The sequence below is a fragment of the Amblyraja radiata genome, chromosome 12, assembly GCF_010909765.2.
Source record: "Amblyraja radiata isolate CabotCenter1 chromosome 12, sAmbRad1.1.pri, whole genome shotgun sequence".
NCBI lineage: Eukaryota > Metazoa > Chordata > Chondrichthyes > Rajiformes > Rajidae > Amblyraja > Amblyraja radiata.
This window is the reverse complement of record NC_045967.1, coordinates 61,733,092-61,752,750: the sequence shown is the minus strand read 5'-3', so window position 1 is coordinate 61,752,750 and position 19,659 is coordinate 61,733,092. Positions and strand designations below refer to the sequence as shown.

The window sequence follows — 19,659 nt, the reverse complement described above, 5'->3', positions numbered from 1 at the left end:
TCATATTGGCATTAAGTATTACAAGCTCAGTAACACATCAGGACACATAAGATGTTACTCAAAACAGGTGGAAGTGTACAACCATAATCCTTCCTGCCGATAAATTCCATGATAACACTACAGATTAATCCATTTGCCCCCATATTACAGGTATGGAGATAGTTTTGAACACTAGTATCTCAGCTCATAGGAAAGGTACAAAGTTCAATAGCTGGTAATGCTGCTATATCCCAATTACTTTGCCACGTAGTTGATTGGTGGTTAATGCACCATGACTGATAGTCTTAATAAATACCAGATAACAACGTTGTGGATGGTCAACGTAAATATCTGGATATATATTTTGTGCACCGTTCCCAGAGGCACTGCAATACTGGGTCGATGCGTGGAGTGGACGGAGCAAGCCCCTATTCCATCTCCCTGTTCCAAAATTCAATTGAATATATGGTCCCTAGATAAGGGACGTATCAGATTATTAAACTGATAAGAACAGATACTACACTTGATCTTAGCCAAAAGGCCGAGAAGCGATGCAGCTAAAGCTGTATCCAAGGATAGTTTGTCGTTAATATATAGACATGCCATGACGGAATGTTTCTAAGTGTCAGGGCTAGTTGATTCTGGATAACTTTGACTTAAATGCCGCAACGCTCATCATGGTTACTCCATCCAGGTAATTGCGGTATATCCGAAACTTATATGAGAAGGTACTGAATAGTGTGCATCTTCAAGGTCGATGTCTACCATAAAGTATCCTTGGATCCATGGTAGTAGTTACAAATCCCATGAATGGGTATACCTGGTGAAATACTCAAGTGGTTTATCATCGATGGTGCGACATTCACCATCGTGGGAGGGTAGACCACTTGGGGTGCTTGCTGAATTGGTGGCAAGATATTAATTCTATTCCCTTGTATTTATTTTTTGGTATATAACTACCAAGAGTGATAGCTTCCTAACCAGGCGTGATTCATCCACCCCTTGTTAGTACAACCCTTAACCTTTATGTGATGGTAGGACCCATACTTATCTGTCTTCATTGTTGTTTTCTTCGGTTTCTGGTTCTTTGTTCTTGTAGGGACGATGTTTGTTGGGGGGTGGCACATTTTCCCCTGGGGCCTGCTCTGGGCCGTGGCCTAAAATGCTACAGGTTTGGCATGCAGGCCCCGAGCTTTCACCAGTACCATGAGGTAGACGCCCCTGGTGGACACGTAGAGGTACTGCTGTCTGGTTTAGTGTGGTGCTCATTCCAGACTCTGCCCTCTTGTGCCGAATAGTTTGAACACTTCGTCCAGTTTTTTAGGACTGGTTTGGTAAGTGCCAGGTAGCAGGATATGTGCTTATGAGGTCGGCGTTCTCATAGTCCTGTTAATTTCATAGATTGAGGGCAGGTTTGTGAGTTCATTTCAGAAGTTATGAAGTATACCGTTGAACAGTAGGGTCAGGTGTTTTGCCATACTACCCTGCCCTTCTGGAATGAGCAGGTGGACATGATAGCCGACGTCAGGGTACCAAATGCATTTTTTAAATAGTTAGGTTAAACGCGCTGCTCAATGTATCCCCCAATAATGGCGGGCACTTTGAGTAAATGCAATTTAGGGGAGGCGTGATAAAACCAACGCCTCATGGCTACCTGTCTTGGAGAGGTTTTTTGGAAAAGACAGGTAGTAAGCTGGCCATCAGTTGAGACTGAAAAGCCATCTCGCTAGTGGTGGAGCCACATAGCGGCCACACCCAGCAGCTCTTCCTGATCCTGTACCTCAAGCATACTCCCGATATTGTTCAGCCAGTGACCCCTCTTCATGACCAGCCCAGCCACTGGTCACCCCAAAGCTAACCACACTAAGGAGGAAGCGATGGGCAGTGCCTAGGCACTGTGGAGGGTATGCCTGAACCCTCCAGCGAGACTGCCCCTCACGTAGCGTGTCTCGCAGGAGCTCCTGCTCCAGGAGCCGCTCCAGCGGCTCAGGCGGCTGTCTCTCTCCCTGCGGGTGGAGAGACGTCCCCTCCGACAAGTCGGAAGCCACCGGCTGGATGCCTCTTCGGATGGCTAGACATCCAGCCCGCAGCTCAGGCACTAGCGGGACTGGCTTCGGCGCGGTGTGGGGATAGCGGAACGCCCGGGTAAATGTTCCTACCGCCTTCTTCTGGAGCTTTTGTGCCTTGTAGTAGCGAGAGCGCCCCTCAAGCAGCGCGTCTCGCAGGCACCTGCTCCGAGAGCCGCTCCAGCGGCTCAGGCGGCTCTCTCTCCCCCCGTGCGGGTGGAGAGACGTCCCGTCCCAAATCGGGAACACCTGCCGGATGCCTCTTCGGGTGGCTATACATCCAGCCCGCTAGCGGGCTGGGCTCGGCACGGTGTCGGGGAACAGAGGAACACCGGGTTGCTCCTACCGCCTGTTGCTGCCCCCCTTCCACCGACGGGAAACGTTCCTCCTCGAACGGGGGACAGTTTTGTTCCAGAGCCTTTTTCTCTGCCTGTAAAACACAAGCAGAAAAAAAGGGGCTCCTCTGTAAAAGAAACCCGACCTCAGGATACTCACCTGACGGTCCGTTTCATCTGTTGCGGGAGTGCCTAGCTCCCGCTGCCGCTGTTGCACTGCTGGCGTAATGCCGCGCCTGCGCACTGAGCGGGTTCTTCTTCACGTAGTCACTCACGTGACTCCGAAGTAAAATGTGGATACATGTGAAGTTATCGAACAGGAAGGCAAATTATTTCCTGAATGGTGTCAGATTAGGCAAAGGGGTGGTGCAACAAGACCTGGATGTGCTTGAACATCAGTCACTGAAAATAAGCATGCAGGTACAGCAGTCGGTGAAGAAAGCAAATGGCATGTTGGCCTTCATTGCGAGAGGATTTGAGTTTAAGAGAAAGGAAGTCCTACTGCAGTTTTACAGCCGCCTGGTGAGGCGGCACCTGGAGTATTGTGTGCAATTTTGTTCTCCTAATTTGAGGAAGGACATTATTGCTATTGAGGGAGTGCAGCGTAGGTTCGCCGGGTTAATTCCTGGGATGGCTGGTCTGACATATGATGAAAGAATAGGTTGAATGGACTTTAGTCACTGGAATTTAGAAGGATGAGTGGAGATCTTATAGGAACATATTAAATTCTTAAAGGATTGGACAGATTAGATGCAGGAAAAAATATTCCCGATGTTGGGGGAGTCAGGAACCAGGGGTCACAGTTTAAGAATAAGAGGTAGCCATTTAGGACTGAGATTATGATTTTTTTTTCCACCCAGAGAGTTGTGAATCTGTGGAATTCTCTGCCACAGAAGGCAGTGGAAGTCAATTCACTGGATGTTTTCAAGAGAGAGTTCGATCTAGCTCTTGATTGAAGGAATCAAGGCATATGGGGGGAAATCAGGAACCGGGGACTGGTTTTAGATGATCAGCCACGATCATATTAAATTGCCACTGACTAATTTAGTCAGTAGTTAAGAGTAAAGTCACCCGGCAACAAGTGAACTCACACACATCTTGAACCTTATTGGACAACGTGCAGCAACCCATCCAAGTACTTGATGGGTTGACACGGGGAGAGGGAAAGTCCAGACACACAGCGGACTGGAGTAGCGATCACAGCGGACGTTCACTGACGGAGTCTCCTCCTGAACCGAAGTAGGTAAGGAGCAGAATCGGAGCAGCGACACTGGAAACTGTTCAAAACACTTAGTGAGACAGGCAGCAGCCGCGGAGAGAATCAGTTATCAGTTTCCGAGTTATCTCTCTCCAGAGATGCTGCCTGTCCCGCTGAGTTACTCCAGCTTTTTGTGTCTATCTCTAATTTATCAAATGTGAGTGAAGTGTTTCAGCTCGAGGATCCATTGGCTGCCTGGGCTGCTGAACGTTTCCAGCGTTTGATGTGATTTTCATTTCAGATCTCCAGTGCACTTGGTTTTCATTAACGGGATAAATTGAAGTGAGAGTTGGAAAAAGTGTTCACTGGGTTTGATCGACCAGGGCAGCAGTTGTGTGTGTGTGTGTGTGTATGGTCAACGACAGAGGATGGGGGGAGCGAAGGTGAGAGGAATGTTCGTAGGTTAATTTTAAAGTCTAATTCCTTTATTCTGCAGATGCAACTTGTTCCTGAGAATCACTGGGAGATTCAAAGCAAGTTATTGTCACGGGGTTTTATCCCAACACAACTAGAGAGCAGTCCTGAACTACTATCTACATCTCCCGGGGCCCTCTGACTATCTTTGATCAGACTTTACTGGCTTTATCTTGCACTAGACGTTATTCCCTTATCGTGTATCTGTAAAGGTAAATGGTTCAATTACAATAACGGATTGTCGTCCCGCTGACTGGATAGCCACACAACAAAAGCGTTCCACTGTACCGCGGTACACGTGATAATAAACTAAACTAAACTGAACTGAAATAAGCTGGAAAGAGCGCAGAGACGATTTACGGGCTCTAGGGAGAGGTTGGGCAGACTAAGACTTTATTCCTTGGAGCGCAGGAAGGTGAGGGGTGATCTGAAAGATGCGTATAACATCTTGAGGAAAAATGAGGGTGAATCCACAGTCTCTTACCCGTGGTAGAGGCTTAGGGTTAAAGTGAGGGAGGAAAGATTCCATTGGAACATGAGGGGCCGCTTTTTTACTCAGAGGGTGGCGGGTCTGTGCAACGAGCTACCAGAGGAACTAATTGAAGCAGGTACTATATCAACATCTAAAATACATGTGGACAGTGGCATGGATGGAAAAGGTTTATAAAGGTATGGGCCAATTGTGAGCAAGTGGGACTAGCATAGATGGGGCATTGTGTTGGCACGGACCAGTTGGGCCAAATGACGTATATTGATTAAGAGGGATATACTTTGCAGTCTTACCTACACCTCTGCTACAGAAAGAACCACCAGCAACCTCTCTGCTTTCCTCTAGGAGAACACACACAACTGAAGACAAGGAGGAGCCCCGGTGCCCAGATCTCTCCCCCACCCCCCGGCAGTACTGGATCATCACACAGGCGAGACAAGGACAGACAGAGAAGGAGAATGGAAAATGCCAGCTCCAGGTATGTCCGGATACATCACACAATGTTACTTCTCCACCTCTCCTCCCTCACCTCAAGCACAGCGCTGGAGTAACTCAGCGGGTCAGGCAGCATCTCTGGGGGACAGGGGGCGTTTCGGTTCGGGACCCTTCTTCACTTTGATTGTGATTGGAGGGAGGTGACTGGATGAGGATTGGGGGCAGGACTAAGTCAGGCAAGTGATAGGTTGATAGATGTTGGGGGGTGGGGGAGGGGGGTGATGATTGAAGGAAGGCCAGCGATGAAAAGATTGAGATAAGGAGAACTCGTGGGGTAGATGGGCCGAATGGCCTAATTCCGTTCCTAGGCCAAGAGAAGAGGTGTGAGATGGGAAGCTGGAGTAATGGATATAGGTGAAGGTGATGGGGGAAGGGGGAAAGGGCGGGATTGTGGGATAAATGGTGTGTCTCCAGGTGGAGCAATGGGAACAGAAGAGGGAAAGGGAGAGAAGGTGCTTGTCCTTTATTTCAGTTGGTTTCATTTCAACTGGAATCTTTCACCAAACATGTTTCCTTTCAGCCAACAGGCGGCTCTGTCTGAGACCCCCACACTCTTCACACAGGAAGAGCTCAGCAAACTGAATTCTGAGTTCGAAACGGGAGGTGTGGAAAAGGTTCAACCTCTGCTGGAGAAGAAGGTGAAAGAACTGGACAACACGGAGCTGAACATCGCCGTGACGGGAGACACGGGTGCAGGAAAATCCACCTTCATCAACGCCATGAGAGGGCTTCGTAAACAAAATGTGGGAGCGGCTGCGGTTGGGACCACGGAAACTACAATGGAGCCAAACGGATACCCACATCCCAATCTGCCCAATGTCCGCTACTGGGACCTGCCGGGGATCGGAACTACACGATTCACCGCGGGTTCTTACCTGAAGGAAATGCAATTTGAAAAATATGATTTCTTCATCATAGTGTCAGCTGGTCGATTCAGAGAGAATGATGCAAAACTTGCCAAGGAGATTAAGCGGCTGGGGAAGGAGTTCTATTTTGTCCTGTGAAGCTGGAAGGGGCGGGGGGGGGGGGGGGGGGGGGGGGGGGATGAAGCTGGAAGGGGGGGAATCTGTTGAAGAAGAAGAAATGGGAAAGAACCGGAGCGACTGCGTCAGTAAATTGGGAAAGGCCGGGATCCCTGATCCCACAGTGTTCCTGATATCCAGTTTCAAGAAGAATATGTATGATTTCCCTCGGTTTATGGAAGCACTTGCAGATGGTTTACCAAATATAAAGGAATCTATCTTTGTCCTGGCCCTTCCCAACATCAGTGTGCAGATTATTTGGAAGAAACGTGAGGTGTTGGAGAAACGTATCTGGATGTTGGCGATCATGTCGGCCGGAGTGGGAGCGATCCCAGTCACGGGTCTCTCTGCCGCCTGTGACATGGATGATGTCAATGCCCGTAAATGCCTGTGTCTGGATGATGCTGCTCTCCGCAGAGTGGCCGAGAGAACAGGCAAGTCCGTGGAAGATCTGAAAGCCGCAGCACAATCACCCCTACTGGGAGAAATAACTACACCCGTTATAGTCAGGATGGGTTTAGGTGCAGTCGTCGTCGCTGTTTCAGTCGTGGAAACCGCTCTTTACTTAGTCCCAGGAATTGGTTCAGTTATTGGAGGCGGGACATCATTTCTGATGACCTACTCGACCCTGAGTAAGGCGCTGCAGCTTCTGGTCGAGTGCGCAGAGAAGGTGCTCGCTGTTGCCAAAGGCGCTGAGTAACCGCTCTGCACCAATATCCATCCCGTCATTTCACGTTGAGCTGGGCTTCATACTTTGAAGAAAGCTAACGCCAAAGCGTGCGCTAATTCTTACTGATTGCTGTTTGCTTGGAGCTCTCTGTTAGACTGTCTAGGCCCACGTGAACTCCCGTTTGCTAAACACTTTAACTCCCCTCCCTTTCCCACACTGACCTTTCTGTCCACTGTCAGAGTGAGGCTTCATGAAAATTAGAGGAACAGCATCTCATATTTCGCTCGGGCAGCTCACAACCCAGCGATATGAATATTAATTAGTCCAATGTCAAGGACCCCTTGCTTTCCCTCTCCCTCCCCCATTCTAGTTTTCGGATTGGTTTTACTGTCCTCCCGAATGAATGTTACTGGTTGAATGCCTCCTTGGCACCTTCCCCTCAGCTAACAATGATCCATTCTACATTTTCCTTCAGCAGCGTCCCTTTTGATCTCTCGTTTTCACACCTCACCCTCCCATATCTCTATGTCTCCCTCTCGATTGACTATCACTGAGAAAGGTCACGACACGAAACGTCACCCATTCCTTCTTTCTGAAATGTTGCCTGTCCCTCTGAATTACTCCAGCATTTTGTGCCTATCTTCATGTTCTCCTGAGATGCTGCCAGGTCAACTGAGTTCCTCTAGCACTTTGTGACTTTTTTTTGTAAACCAGCATCTGCAGTTCCCTGTTCCTGCTGTTTGCTTTAATCATTTTTGGAAATATTCCTCGTCCATTTTGAAATTTCTGACACAGTCGTACATTACTGAGGGAGGGGCACTCAGTTGAACAGGCGGCCATAAAGGATCTGCGCCCTATGTTAAACAAGTACAGAGATATTATTCCCAGCATCCTGGTCAATGTTCACCTGTGAAGCATCAACACTGTGCTGGGTGATCTGGTCATGTTCAGCTTGCTGTCCATCGGGTCATGCCGTTTCCATGTTTCACACACCACAACTACAAACACTTCAGAAGCCCCCTAAAGATGTAAAGCGCTGACCCTGAAGTAGTCACAAACGGGGCATATTATAGTGGGAACCTTTGCCCCAGTGGGACATGTCCTGTGTTGATATGGCCAGCAACTCACTTGGGCAGTTTACAACCCAGTGGAATGAATATTGATTTCTCTAACTTCAAGTAACACTTGCATCCCCTCTCTCTCCGTCCCCCCACCACCCTCGTCATCATACTAGTCTCACTATCGTCCTGTTGATTACCACAGTCTGTTGAACTCTTTACCGCCTTCCCCATAGCCAACAATGCACTATTGTGGGCTCTATCTGTCCTTCATCATCGCGCCTTGTTTTGATTTGTCCTTTTACATATATTTCATCCATTTGTTCTCTGTACCATTCCATATCTCGCGTTTCCATCTCCCCTGACTCTCAATCCGAAGAAGGGTGTCGACATGAAATGCCACCTATTCCTTTTCTCCAGAGATGCTGCCTGTCCCGCTGAGTTACTGCAGCGTTGTGTGTCTGTCTATGATTCTACCAGCCCGTTTGTGTCCCTCAGAACCACCCGACAAGCAGCAATAAACCAGTTCTCATTCAGCAGCAACACATTCCAATGCATCTACTTTGGTATCAATGTGAACTGGAAAGTCAGCGCCTCCATTAGAGTGAGCCTGGCAGCGAGTGTCTGGGAAGGACGTTTCTCTCCAGGACGGGAAACTTCCAGTGTGGGGGAAAGTGGGAACGTGTCTGAGAACCTGTCACTTGTCTTATTCCCAGTAATCTTCACCAAGGTGAAGGAGCGGAGATACATCTGCAAGAAGACCAACTCTCTATGAGGGAACTGGGACCATGTCTATCATCTACAGCTCCAGACAAAGATATATGGAGAATGTTTAGAACTGATGAGAATGACCCGCCTGAAATACATCCCACTGAAATGTGGGCGGCACAGTGGCGCAGCGGTAGAGCTGCTGCCTCACAGCGCCAGTGACACGGGTTCAATCCTGACTACGGGTGCTGTCTGTTTGTGCATGGGTTTCCACCGGGTGCGACGGTTTCCTCCCACACTCCAAAGACATACAGGTGTGTATGTTGATTGGCTTCTGTCAACATTGTAAATTGACCCTAGTGTGTAGGACAGTGCTAGTGTACGGGATGATCAATGGGCCACATGCAATCAGTGGGCCGAAGGGCCTGTTTCCGCGCTGTATCTCTAAACTAAACTAAACTGTAACCACGACTGTTTTGGTATTATTTTGCATTCTGTTATTATATGAAAACGTTGTTTCTAATGTAACCGACAATTACGATTGCAGCTTTGATCATACAGCTCGTTGATTGAGCAGGAAATGCTGATGTAAAATAAGCCACATTGGGGGGTTTAATATGTACGTGTGTAGTAATGTGGACCCTGTTCCCTTCAACTGACTTGTTGATGGGGAATGTGTGTAATCAGATTAGTCTCGCACTGCAACAGGTGACTCTTTGAAATGATATGTAACACTGTTGCTGTTGATGGGTCAACACATGTGAACTGTTTAGACAAGTAGAGTTGTATCTATTGTTAATTAACAAGCTTGCTTCAGTACAAATATACACAATAAAAGTTCTATATAAAGCCGAACTCTTAGTATTCGTCCGTTAATTAAAATGACTGCAGCTGACCCGTGTTAGTGAAACTTGTGAGATCCGGTTGTGTTTCAACATGCTGAATATAGAGACAGATATTTCCCCTGGAGGAACGGGTTACATATCACTGCCAGGTCGTGCGGCACTGTGGTCAACCCAGTTCTATAACCCGGGCATTGATGTTGAGAATGGGGCAGCACAGTGGCGCAGCGGGTAGAGCTGCTGATTCACGGCGCGGGTGATCCAAGTTCCATCCTGACATCGGTTCTTGTCCGTGTGGAGTTAGCACAGTCTTCCCGTGACCGTGTGGGTTCCCTCTGGGTGTTCCGGTCTCCTCCCACATCCCAAAGACGTGCGGGTTTGTAGGTTGATTGGTCTCTGTAAATTACCCCTAGTACGTAGGGAGTGGGCGAGAAAGTGGGATAACTTAGAACTAGTGTGAAGGTGAGATCGATGGTCGCCCTCGACTAGTTGGGCCGAATGGCCCGTTTCGATGCTGTATCTCTAAATAACTATTCTGTGTCACGTCAAGGGGGTTAATATCTGCTGCCGTCGCCATGAAGTGGAAGACCACACACGGGCCTTGTCTTTGGTTTGTACTGAAGCAGTAAGGTGGGAAATGGGGTTCCCAGATGTTTGGGGAATCTGGCCGCGATGACATTTATTGAGGATTTGATCATTAAAGTGTTGTGTTTACAAAACCCAATCTGATGTGGGGGATGTTAGATATAGCTCATGGGGCTAATGGAATCAAGGGATATGGGGAGAAAGCAGGAACTGGGTACTGATTCTGAATGATCAGCTATGGTCATATTGAATGGTGGAGCTGGCTGGGGTGATCTGCCTCCAGCCCCAAACACCTTGCTAGAGTTAACATACTGTTAATGCAAGAAAACAAGCTGTGAGAAATCAAGCACAGGGAAAGGAAGATGCTCATGTCAACAGCATTCTGAGCCATGTACAGATTTATGTCAGTGTGTTGACTGCAGAAACTCTATTACTGCAAAAGACGTGGAATCTGATGAAGAATATTCAGATGAAGATCACATGTAATGTAAACAAATTAATTGGGGAAATAAATGATTGTGTAAAGTTTTATTTTCATGTCGACCGTTTCACTGTTTATTTGGTCAAATTATTTAAACAATGAGTGAATTACTTATGATAATGGCGTGCTGGTGAATGACAGTGCGACAGTCCATCCACACACATCCACACACACATCCATCCATACACACACTTCCATGCATGCACACACACACATACATGCCCACATACATCCACACATCCGCACACACATCGATCCGCACGCAGACGTACATGCACACATCCACACACACACACACATACATGCACACATCCATCCATCCATACACACATACATACACATTTCCATCCACACATCGACAGATATACGTTTGACAGGTATACACAGACACACACACACAAACTACAGGTACTCAAACACTTTTAGGGTTATTTTAGGTTAAAGGTAATAGCCCTCATTTGCAAAGGCACCGCGGGGGTCTCTAACATAAATATAGGCTCATTGTAGCTTAAAATGAATACTCATCGAGTAAACATCAGAGCATTCGATTCTTGGTCAGGATGTGACATTTACATCAGAAATAAGACTTTACTCTTACAGGTCTGTCCCCCAGCCTGACACTGCCCCAGTCCCACTATGGCCGTGAACCCCACTCTCCCCAATATGGCAGTTAGTGGGGTTCAGTAAATGGGGGAACGCAGAGGATCTGTCCTGAACCTTTAATTAGGCAGGTTCACGAGCCCTTAAAACATGGGACCTCTGCGGCACTCTCATTCATTTTCCTATTAAAGTGACTGGAATATGCCTTGCAGGACTGTCCCCCAGCCTGGGACTGCCCCAGTCCCTCTATGGTCGTGACCCCACTCTGCACACTGGCAGCCAGTGGGGTTCAGTAAAGGGAGGAACCCACAAGAGCTACCCTCGCCCATTAATTAGGCTGGTTCAGGAGCAGGACCTCTGCAACAGTCTAATTCAAAATACACACTCACAATTGATTTAAATCTTTTTATTTGAATTTCACAGCAACTTGCATACATACAATGATAACAGACAGTGACAGTCAAGGCATAATTGTGCAACAGTATGTAAGCGACCCTCAAAGCCCTTATCCATACCCACCTTCAACCCACCCGAATCAGGTCGGAACCAAACGGGGACAAACAACACTTACATACGTACACATCCACATAAATATGGTAAGATAAACAAAACAAAAAGTACTAAAAAACAAAAACAAAATTAAAAAAAGTGGTCACTAATAACAGTAAATAAGTAAGTAATTAAATAAATAAGTGTGGGAAGGGGGGGGGGGGAGAAGGTTAAGGGGAGAGCAGCTGCAGTAGAGCAGAACAATGGTGGAGAGCACTCAGTCCTCTTCCGAGTCCGGGGTCAAGTTGAGAGAGTTAACAAGTTCCAGGAAAGGGTTCCATGTATCTAGGAATGTCTTGGTAGAGCCTTTGAGAGAGAACCTAAGTTTTTCAAGCTTTAAATTGTAAAGCACCTCCTTAATCCAGCGGGCAAGTGTCGGGGGACAGGTGAGCCTCCAGTTAAGCAAGATCAGTCTCCGGGCTAACAAGGTTGTAAAAGCTAGGACCCGTTTCGCCGCAACACAGAGGTTGGTGTTGGGAGGGGTACCGAAAATGGCTGACAGTGGGTTTGGAGGAATAGTCTGGCCGTAGGCTCTGCTTATCGAGTCGAAAGCACTCCTCCAAAAGGCTGCTAGCTTAGGGCAAGACCAAAACATATGGATATGGTTGGCAGGAGATTGATTACATCTGTTGCAGGTGTCCCTAACAGCGGGGTAAATTCTAGATAATCTTGCATTTGTGTAGTGGACTTTGTGAAGGACTTTGCATTGGATTAGGCCATGACGGGCACATATGGAGGAAGAATGCATCAAATCCAAGGCAGCGTCCCATTGCTGGTCTGTTAGTTTCGTATTCAGCTCACTCTCCCACGGAGCTTTTAATGAGGTATGAGGTTTCAATATAACCGACCCTAACAAGTTATACAAAACAGAGATGCATTTCTTCCGGTTGGGATCTAGAGCTAAGATGGTATCGGTCAGGGTTTCAGGGGGGCGATTTGGGAAATGGGGGAATGTCTTCTTCACAAAATCCCTAATCTGGAAAAAACGAAAAAGGTGGGAGTTTGGGAGGCTATAGTTGGACGAGAGCTCCGCAAAAGACGAAAAGATGCCATCCTTGTATAGGTTTTTGATACTACTGATACTGTTGCTATGCCAGGTTTTGAATGCGTGGTCTGTACTTGAAGGTTTAAAGATGTGGTTTTTAAGCAGTGGGGTCAAGATGGAAGGGCCTTGTAAACCGAAGTTTTTCCTGAGTTGACTCCATATCTTGAGCCAGAGGGACGCAATTGGGCCTGCACCCACAGATGTTATAGGAAGGGGGAGTTGGGAGCATAGGACAGACCGCAACGGGAGATGTGAACTGGCCTTTTCCATGTGTACCCAGGTCGGTAGGTGGTCGCAATCATCATTCATCCAATACAGGAGTTTTTGCAAGTTAGCTGCCCAATAGTATCGCCTAAAGTCAGGAAGTGCCAAACCACCGTCACTCTTAGGAGACTGCAGTATCGCCTTTCGGATTCTAGCCGGTTTGCTACCCCATAGAAATTTAGATATTGTCCTTTCTAATTCATCAAAAAAAGATTTAGTGATAAGTATAGGGACGTGCTGGAAAAGATACAGGAATTTGGGTAGGACGACCATCTTGACCAGATTTATCCGGCCCACGAGGGATAGCGGTAAAACTGACCAGCGGTCAAAATCTCTTTTAGCTTTCTCAGCCAGAGGCAGAAAGTTTGTGTGGAACATATCAGATAAGGGTGTTGTGATAAAAACGCCGAGGTAGCGAAACCCGTCCTCTGCCCATTTGAATGAGGTTAAAGAGCGAGGGAGCAGCTTAGCCAATGAGTTAATCGGTAATAGCTCACTCTTTTGGTAGTTAAGTTTATAACCAGAATACGCACCAAACCGTTCTAAAATATTCGTAATCACAGGGAGAGAGCTGACTGGGTTTGAGATGTACAGGAGCAGGTCATCCGCATACAATGAGACGTTATGAGTTGTGTCGAACCGTGTAATACCTTTAAAGCCCTTCTCTGAGCGTAACCAGACCGCCAAGGGTTCTATCGCGACAGCAAACAGGAGTGGTGATAACGGGCAACCCTGTCTGGTACCTCTCTGTAGGGGGAAGTGGGGCGACAGTGTGCCGTTTGTTTGTACTGAGGCAACCGGGGACGAGTATAATAGACTGACCCAAAGAATGAAACTATTACCGAGGCCAAACCTGTCCATCGCCTCATATAGGTACCTCCACTTGACCCTGTCGAAAGCTTTTTCGGCGTCGAGGGAGACCACTATCTCCGGGGTCTCACTACTCGGTGAATGGATGATGTTAAGGAGATGCCTAGTATTGTGGGAAGACTGTCGGCCTGGTATGAACCCTGTTTGGTCTAACGAGATAATCGAAGGCATCACTCGTTGAAGACGGAGAGCAAGGGCTTTAGAGAGGATTTTGAGGTCCACATTCAGGAGTGAAATTGGTCTATAGCTACTACAAAGCAGGGGATCTTTCTCCTTTTTAAGAATTAGGGAGATAGTAGCCCACGACAAGGTGGGCGGTAGGCGACGATGTAAAAACGCTTCATTGTACATAGAAACATAGAAAGTAGGTGCGAGAGTAGACCACCAGGTCCGTCGAGCCCGCACCGCCATTCGCTCATGGCTGAACACTAAACAGACACACTTACCCACAAACAGTAGACACAAGACACAGAACACAAGACACTACCCTCCCCTTTATACCGCTATCACCCCTCTCCACCCCAAGAACCTTGTGATCTCCTGGGGGAGGCAAAAAACCGGATAAAAACCCAGGTCCAATTCGGGAAAAAAATCCGGGAAATTCCTCTCCGACCCCAATCCAGGCGATCGACACTTGTCCAGGAGATCACTCAGGTCTTACTATACTAACCATACCTAGGTCCATATCCCTGCCCTCTCCCCGTAGCCCCTTATCCCCTTGGCAGCTAAAAAAACATCTATTTTAGTCTTAAATATATTTAAAGTTTCTGCTTCCACTGCTCCCTGGGGCAGTGAATTCCATAAATTAACCACCCTCTGGGTGAAGAAGTTCTTCCTCATCTCAGTTTTAAAAGAGCCCCCCCTTATTCTGCAACTATGTCCCCTAGTTCTAGTTTCCCCGATCATTGGGAACATCCTCGGTGCATCCACCCGATCAAGGCCCCTCACGATCTTATATGTTTCAATGAGATCGCCTCTCATTCTTCTAAACTCCAAAGAGTAGAGTTCCAGCCTACTTAACCTTTCCTCATATGTCAATCCCCTCATTGCAGGAATTAATCTTGTAAACCTTCGCTGCACTGCCTCCAGGGCTAGTACATCCTTTCTTAAGTATGGACCCCAGAACTGTACACAGTATTCCAAATGTGGTCTCACTAATACTGTGTACAGCTGCAGCAAGACCTCCGTGTTTTTATACTCAATCCCCCTAGCAATAAAGGCCAAAACTCCATTGGCCTTCCTGATTGCTTGCTGCACCTGCATACTAACTTTTAGTGATTCATGTACTAATACCCCTAGATCCCTTTGCGTTGCATTACAACGCAGCTCCTCCTCATTTAGAAAATAACTTGCCCTATCATTTTTTTCCCAAAGTGAATGACTTCACATTTATTAGTATTAAATTTCATCTGCCAAGTTGTTGCCCACTCACCTAGCTTATCTATATCCTTTTGCAGACTCTTCCTATCCTCCTCATCCCCTACTTTTCCTCCCATTTTTGTATCGTCCGCAAATTTTGATATATTACACTTGGTTCCCTCCTCCAAATCATTTATATAAATTGTGAACAACTGAGGTCCCAGCACCGACCCTTGTGGAACCCCGCTAGTTACCGGTTGCCATCCCGAGTATGAACCATTTATCCCCACTCTCTGCTTCCTATTTGTTAGCCAATCCTCTACCCATGCTAATATATTACCCCCAATCCCATAATTTTTTATTTTTAGCAATAGTCTCTTATGTGGCACCTTGTCAAAGCCTTTTGGAAGTCCAAGTATACCACATCCACCGGTTCCCCTTTATCCACCCGGGTTGTTACTTCCTCAAAGAATTCGAGCAGATTCGTTAAACAGGACTTCCCCTTCACAAAACCATGCTGGTTCTGTCCGATGAAGTCATGTTTATCCAAGTGCCCCGTTAGTGTTTCTTTAATAATTGTCTCTAACATTTTACCCACCACCGATGTTAGACTAACCGGTCTATAGTTACCCGCCTTCTGTTTACTTCCTTTTTTAAATATAGGTGTTACATTGGCCATTTTCCAATCCACTGGGACCGTTCCTGCCTCCAGGGAGTTTTGGAAAATTATCACCAATGCATCCACAATCCCCACCGCTATCTCCCTCAAGACCCTTGGATGTAATCCATCAGGCCCAGGGGATTTATCCTCCTTCAGTCTCATTAATTTCCCTAATACCACCTCCTTGGTGATCTTAATAGTATTTAGCTCCTCCATTCCTACCGCCCCCTGTTTATCCAGCATTGGAATATTTTTTGTGTCTTCTATGGTGAAGACTGATACAAAATACTCGTTTAATGCCTTTGCCATTTCCATGTTCCCCACCAACAACTCTCCAGTCTCACCCTCCAATGGACCAACGTTCACCTTAGCCACCCTTTTTCTTTTTATATAGCTATAAAAACTCTTACTATTAGTTTTTATGTTGTTCGCTAAATTCCTTTCATAGTCTATTTTCCCCGTCTTAATTAATCTCTTAGTTATTTTTTGCTGACCTTTAAATGCTTCCCAATCCTCTACCCTCCCACTATCTCTGGCTACCTTATATGCCCTTGCCTTCAGCCGAATACTGTCCTTTATAGTTTTACTGAGCCATGGCTGACTGTTCTTACCCTTACCCCTTTTTTTCTTCATAGGAATAAATTTTTCTTGAAGGTTATACAGTAGACCCTTAAACGTACACCACTGCTCATGTACCGTCTTATTCTTGAGTCTGCTATCCCAGTCAACTTTGATCAGCTCAGTCCCCATACCTTCATAATCCCCCTTATTTAGACTAAGCACCCTAGCCTGAGTTTCAACCTGCTCCCCTTCTATTTGAATATGGAATTCGACCATATTGTGGTCACTTGTTCCCAACGAGTCCCTAACTATGACATTTTTAATTAATCCTGCTTCATTACACAGGACCAGATCCAAGATTGCCTCCCCCATTGTACATATCTCTCAGGACTGGTGCGAGGAGAGCAGAGAAAGCTTTGTAATATTCTACAGTGAAGCCGTCAGGGCCGGGTGACTTTCCGCTTTGCAGCGATGTGATGGCTGCTTGGACCTCAGCAACAGTTATGGGACCACCCAATACTCTCGTGGCTTCATCGTCAATTCGGGGAAACGTCATACTACGGAGCATGTCACCTGCAGTGGGAGGACAATCGGAAGCGTATAGTTCTGCGTAAAATTTAGCAAATGCTTCATTAATTCTAAAATGATCAATATGAATCTCCCCTAAGCTGGATCTAATGGCTGGAATTAGCCGTGAAGTCGCCTTGGTTCTGGCCTGATGGGCCAAAAGCTTCCCAGCTTTAACCCCAGATTCAAAAAGGTGTTGCCTAGATTTAAGCAGTCGTAGCTTGGCTTTATTAGTAGACGTGAGGTCAAAGTCTGTTTGTAACCTAAGGCGTTCTCTATAAAGGTTAGGGTCTGGGTCAGATGCATATTTGTCATCAATGTCCTTTATTTTTTGTAACAGGTCTGCCATTTGGGACGTCTCGGTTCTTTTCAGGTTGGAGACAAAAGAGATAAGTTGGCCCCTAATATAGGCTTTTGAAGCTTCTCAGAGTATACCTCTTTCTATGTCCAGCGAGTCATTCAGCTCAAATTATAAGGTGATTTGGGAGGGCAAGAATTGCATGTAGTGAGCCTCTGCTAATAATGAGGAGTTGAACCTCCACTGTTTAAAGGGGTTAGTTAGTTTACGAAAGTGGAGATCGAGGGAGGTTGCAGCGTGATCTGATATAATGATGCTATGATACTCGCTGGATTTGATTTTGGAGAGCAGTCTGTTATCTAAGAGAAAGAAGTCTATACGGGTATAGGTACGGTGCACGTGGGAAAAAATGAAAATAATTTAGTCGTGGGAAATGTATGTCTCCATGGGTCTGTGAGCCCAAGTTGTTTGGCGAAAGCATGCAGAGTCTTACCTGATTTAGTTAAAGTAGAGGCTTTGTTCGAAGATCTGTCCAGTATAGGGTCTTGGACCAGATTAAAATCTCCACCCACAATGACGTGGTGATTTTCAATATTTGGGAGAGATGTAAAAAATGTGGTTACAAATTAGCTGTCATCCCAGTTGGGACCGTAAATGCTGGCCAATATGACAGGTGTGTCTTGCAGTTTGCCAGACACCATGACAAAGCGGCCAGCAGGATCCTCCACAGTTTTCTGTGGTTCGAACATAACGTTCTTACCAATCAGGATAGCAGTACCCCTAGCCCTATCATTAAATTTCGAGTGAAATAAGTGGCTAATCCAGCCTCTCTTAAGCCGTGTTACCTCTCTGTTGCGAAGGTGGGTCTCTTGAATAAAAAATATATCGCCTTTGAGCTGTTGCAAGTGGGCCAAGTTCCTGTCAGTCTTGGTAGGACTTCCCACCCCCCTCACGTTCCACGAGACAAATCTAAGAGTGTCGTTTGTGTTGGTCATACTTAGCTATATCCAAGCCAGTGGGCAGAGCGCTGTAGTACTGCAAGTCGAAATGGAAGTGCGCATCGAAGCCAGCTGCCGAGAGTGGGGATGGTACACAAAATTGCTGGAGGAACTCAGCGGGTGCAGCAGCATCTATGGAGCGAAGGAAATAGGTGACGTTTCGGGCCGAAACCCTTCTTCAGACTGATGGGGGGTGGGGAAAGAAAGAAGGAAAAAGGGGAAGAGGAGGAGCCCGAGGGCGGGCGGATGGGAGGGTGGGAGGAGACAGCTAGAGGGTGAAGGAAGGGGAGGGGACAGCACAGGCTAGCCAAATTGGGGGAATTCAATGTTGATGCCATAGGGGCGCAAGGACCCCAGACGGAATATGAGGTGCTGTTCCTCCAATTTCCGCTGTTGCTCACTCTGGCAATGGAGGAGACCCAGGACAGAGAGGTCGGATTGGGAATGGGAGGGGGAGTTGAAGTGCTGAGCCACCGGGAGGTCATGTAGGTTAAGGCGGACCGAGCGGAGGTGTTCGGCGAAACGGTCGCCCAACCTACGCTTGGTCTCACCGATGTAAATTAGCTGACATCTAGAGCAGCGGATGCAGTAGATGAGGTTGGAGGAGATACAGGTGAACCTTTGTCGCACCTGGAACGACTGCTTGGGACCTTGAATGGAGTCGAGGGGGGAGGTGAAGGGACAGGTGTTGCATTTCTTGCGGTTGCAACGGAAAGTGCCCGGGGAGGGGGTGGTGCGGGAGGGAAGGGAAGAATTGACGAGGGAGTTGCGGAGGGAGCGGTCTTTGCGGAAGGCAGACATGGGGGGAGATGGGAAGATGTGGCGAGTGGTGGGGTCACGTTGGAGGTGGCGGAAATGGCGGAGGATTATGTGTTGTATTTGCCGGCTGGTGGGGTGAAAGGTGAGGACCAGAGGGACTCTGCCCTTGTTGCGTGTGCGGGGATGGGGAGAGAGAGCAGTGTTGCGGGGTATGGATGAGACCCTGGTGTGAGCCTCATCTATGGTGGCGGAGGGGAATCCCCGTTCCCTGAAGAACGAGGACATTTCCGATGCCCTGGTATGAAATGTCTCATCCTGGGAACAGATGCGGCGTAGGCGGAGGAATTGGGAGTAAGGGATGGAGTCTTTACAGGGGGCAGGGTGGGAAGACGTGTAGTCCAGATAGCCATGTGAGTCAGTGGGTTTATAATGTATGTCGGTCAGGAGTCTGTCCCCTGCGATGGAGATGGTGAGGTCAAGGAATGGTAGGGAAGTGTCGGAAATCGTCCAGGTGTATTGGAGTGCCGGATGGAAGTTGGTGGTGAAGTGGATGAAGTCAGAGAGTGGGGATGTGTGTGTGGGTGGGGGGGGGGGGGGATTGTGGGGGGGGGGGGGGGAGAAGGGGTGATACATACACACGTATACACACAACAAACAAGTGGGACACATATCACGTAACCATCTTTCAAACCTGAGTCCCCGGACCTGAGATCCCCCATGTCCCA

The 19,659-nt window shown here is 47.4% G+C and overlaps 1 protein-coding gene and 1 non-coding gene across 2 annotated transcripts in view; one reads left to right on the top strand and one right to left on the bottom strand.

The window, feature by feature from the left end:
- Positions 1–340: 340 nt before the first annotated feature.
- Positions 341–532, bottom strand: LOC116979427. Its single transcript, XR_004413723.1, has one exon. It is a non-coding gene; the product is annotated as a U2 spliceosomal RNA (small nuclear RNA).
- A 4,429-nt stretch (positions 533–4,961) lies between these two features.
- The window catches only part of LOC116979340 (interferon-inducible GTPase 5-like), a 36,706-nt gene continuing 22,008 nt past the window's right edge, over positions 4,962–19,659 (top strand). Inside the window, exons 1-4 of the mRNA XM_033030946.1 lie at positions 4,962–5,020; positions 5,558–6,037; positions 6,201–6,755; positions 8,286–8,517. Coding sequence (XP_032886837.1) covers positions 5,001–5,020; positions 5,558–6,037; positions 6,201–6,755; positions 8,286–8,517 — 1,287 coding nt within the window. The 5' untranslated portion in view covers positions 4,962–5,000. The remainder of the gene's footprint in view (positions 5,021–5,557; positions 6,038–6,200; positions 6,756–8,285; positions 8,518–19,659) is intronic.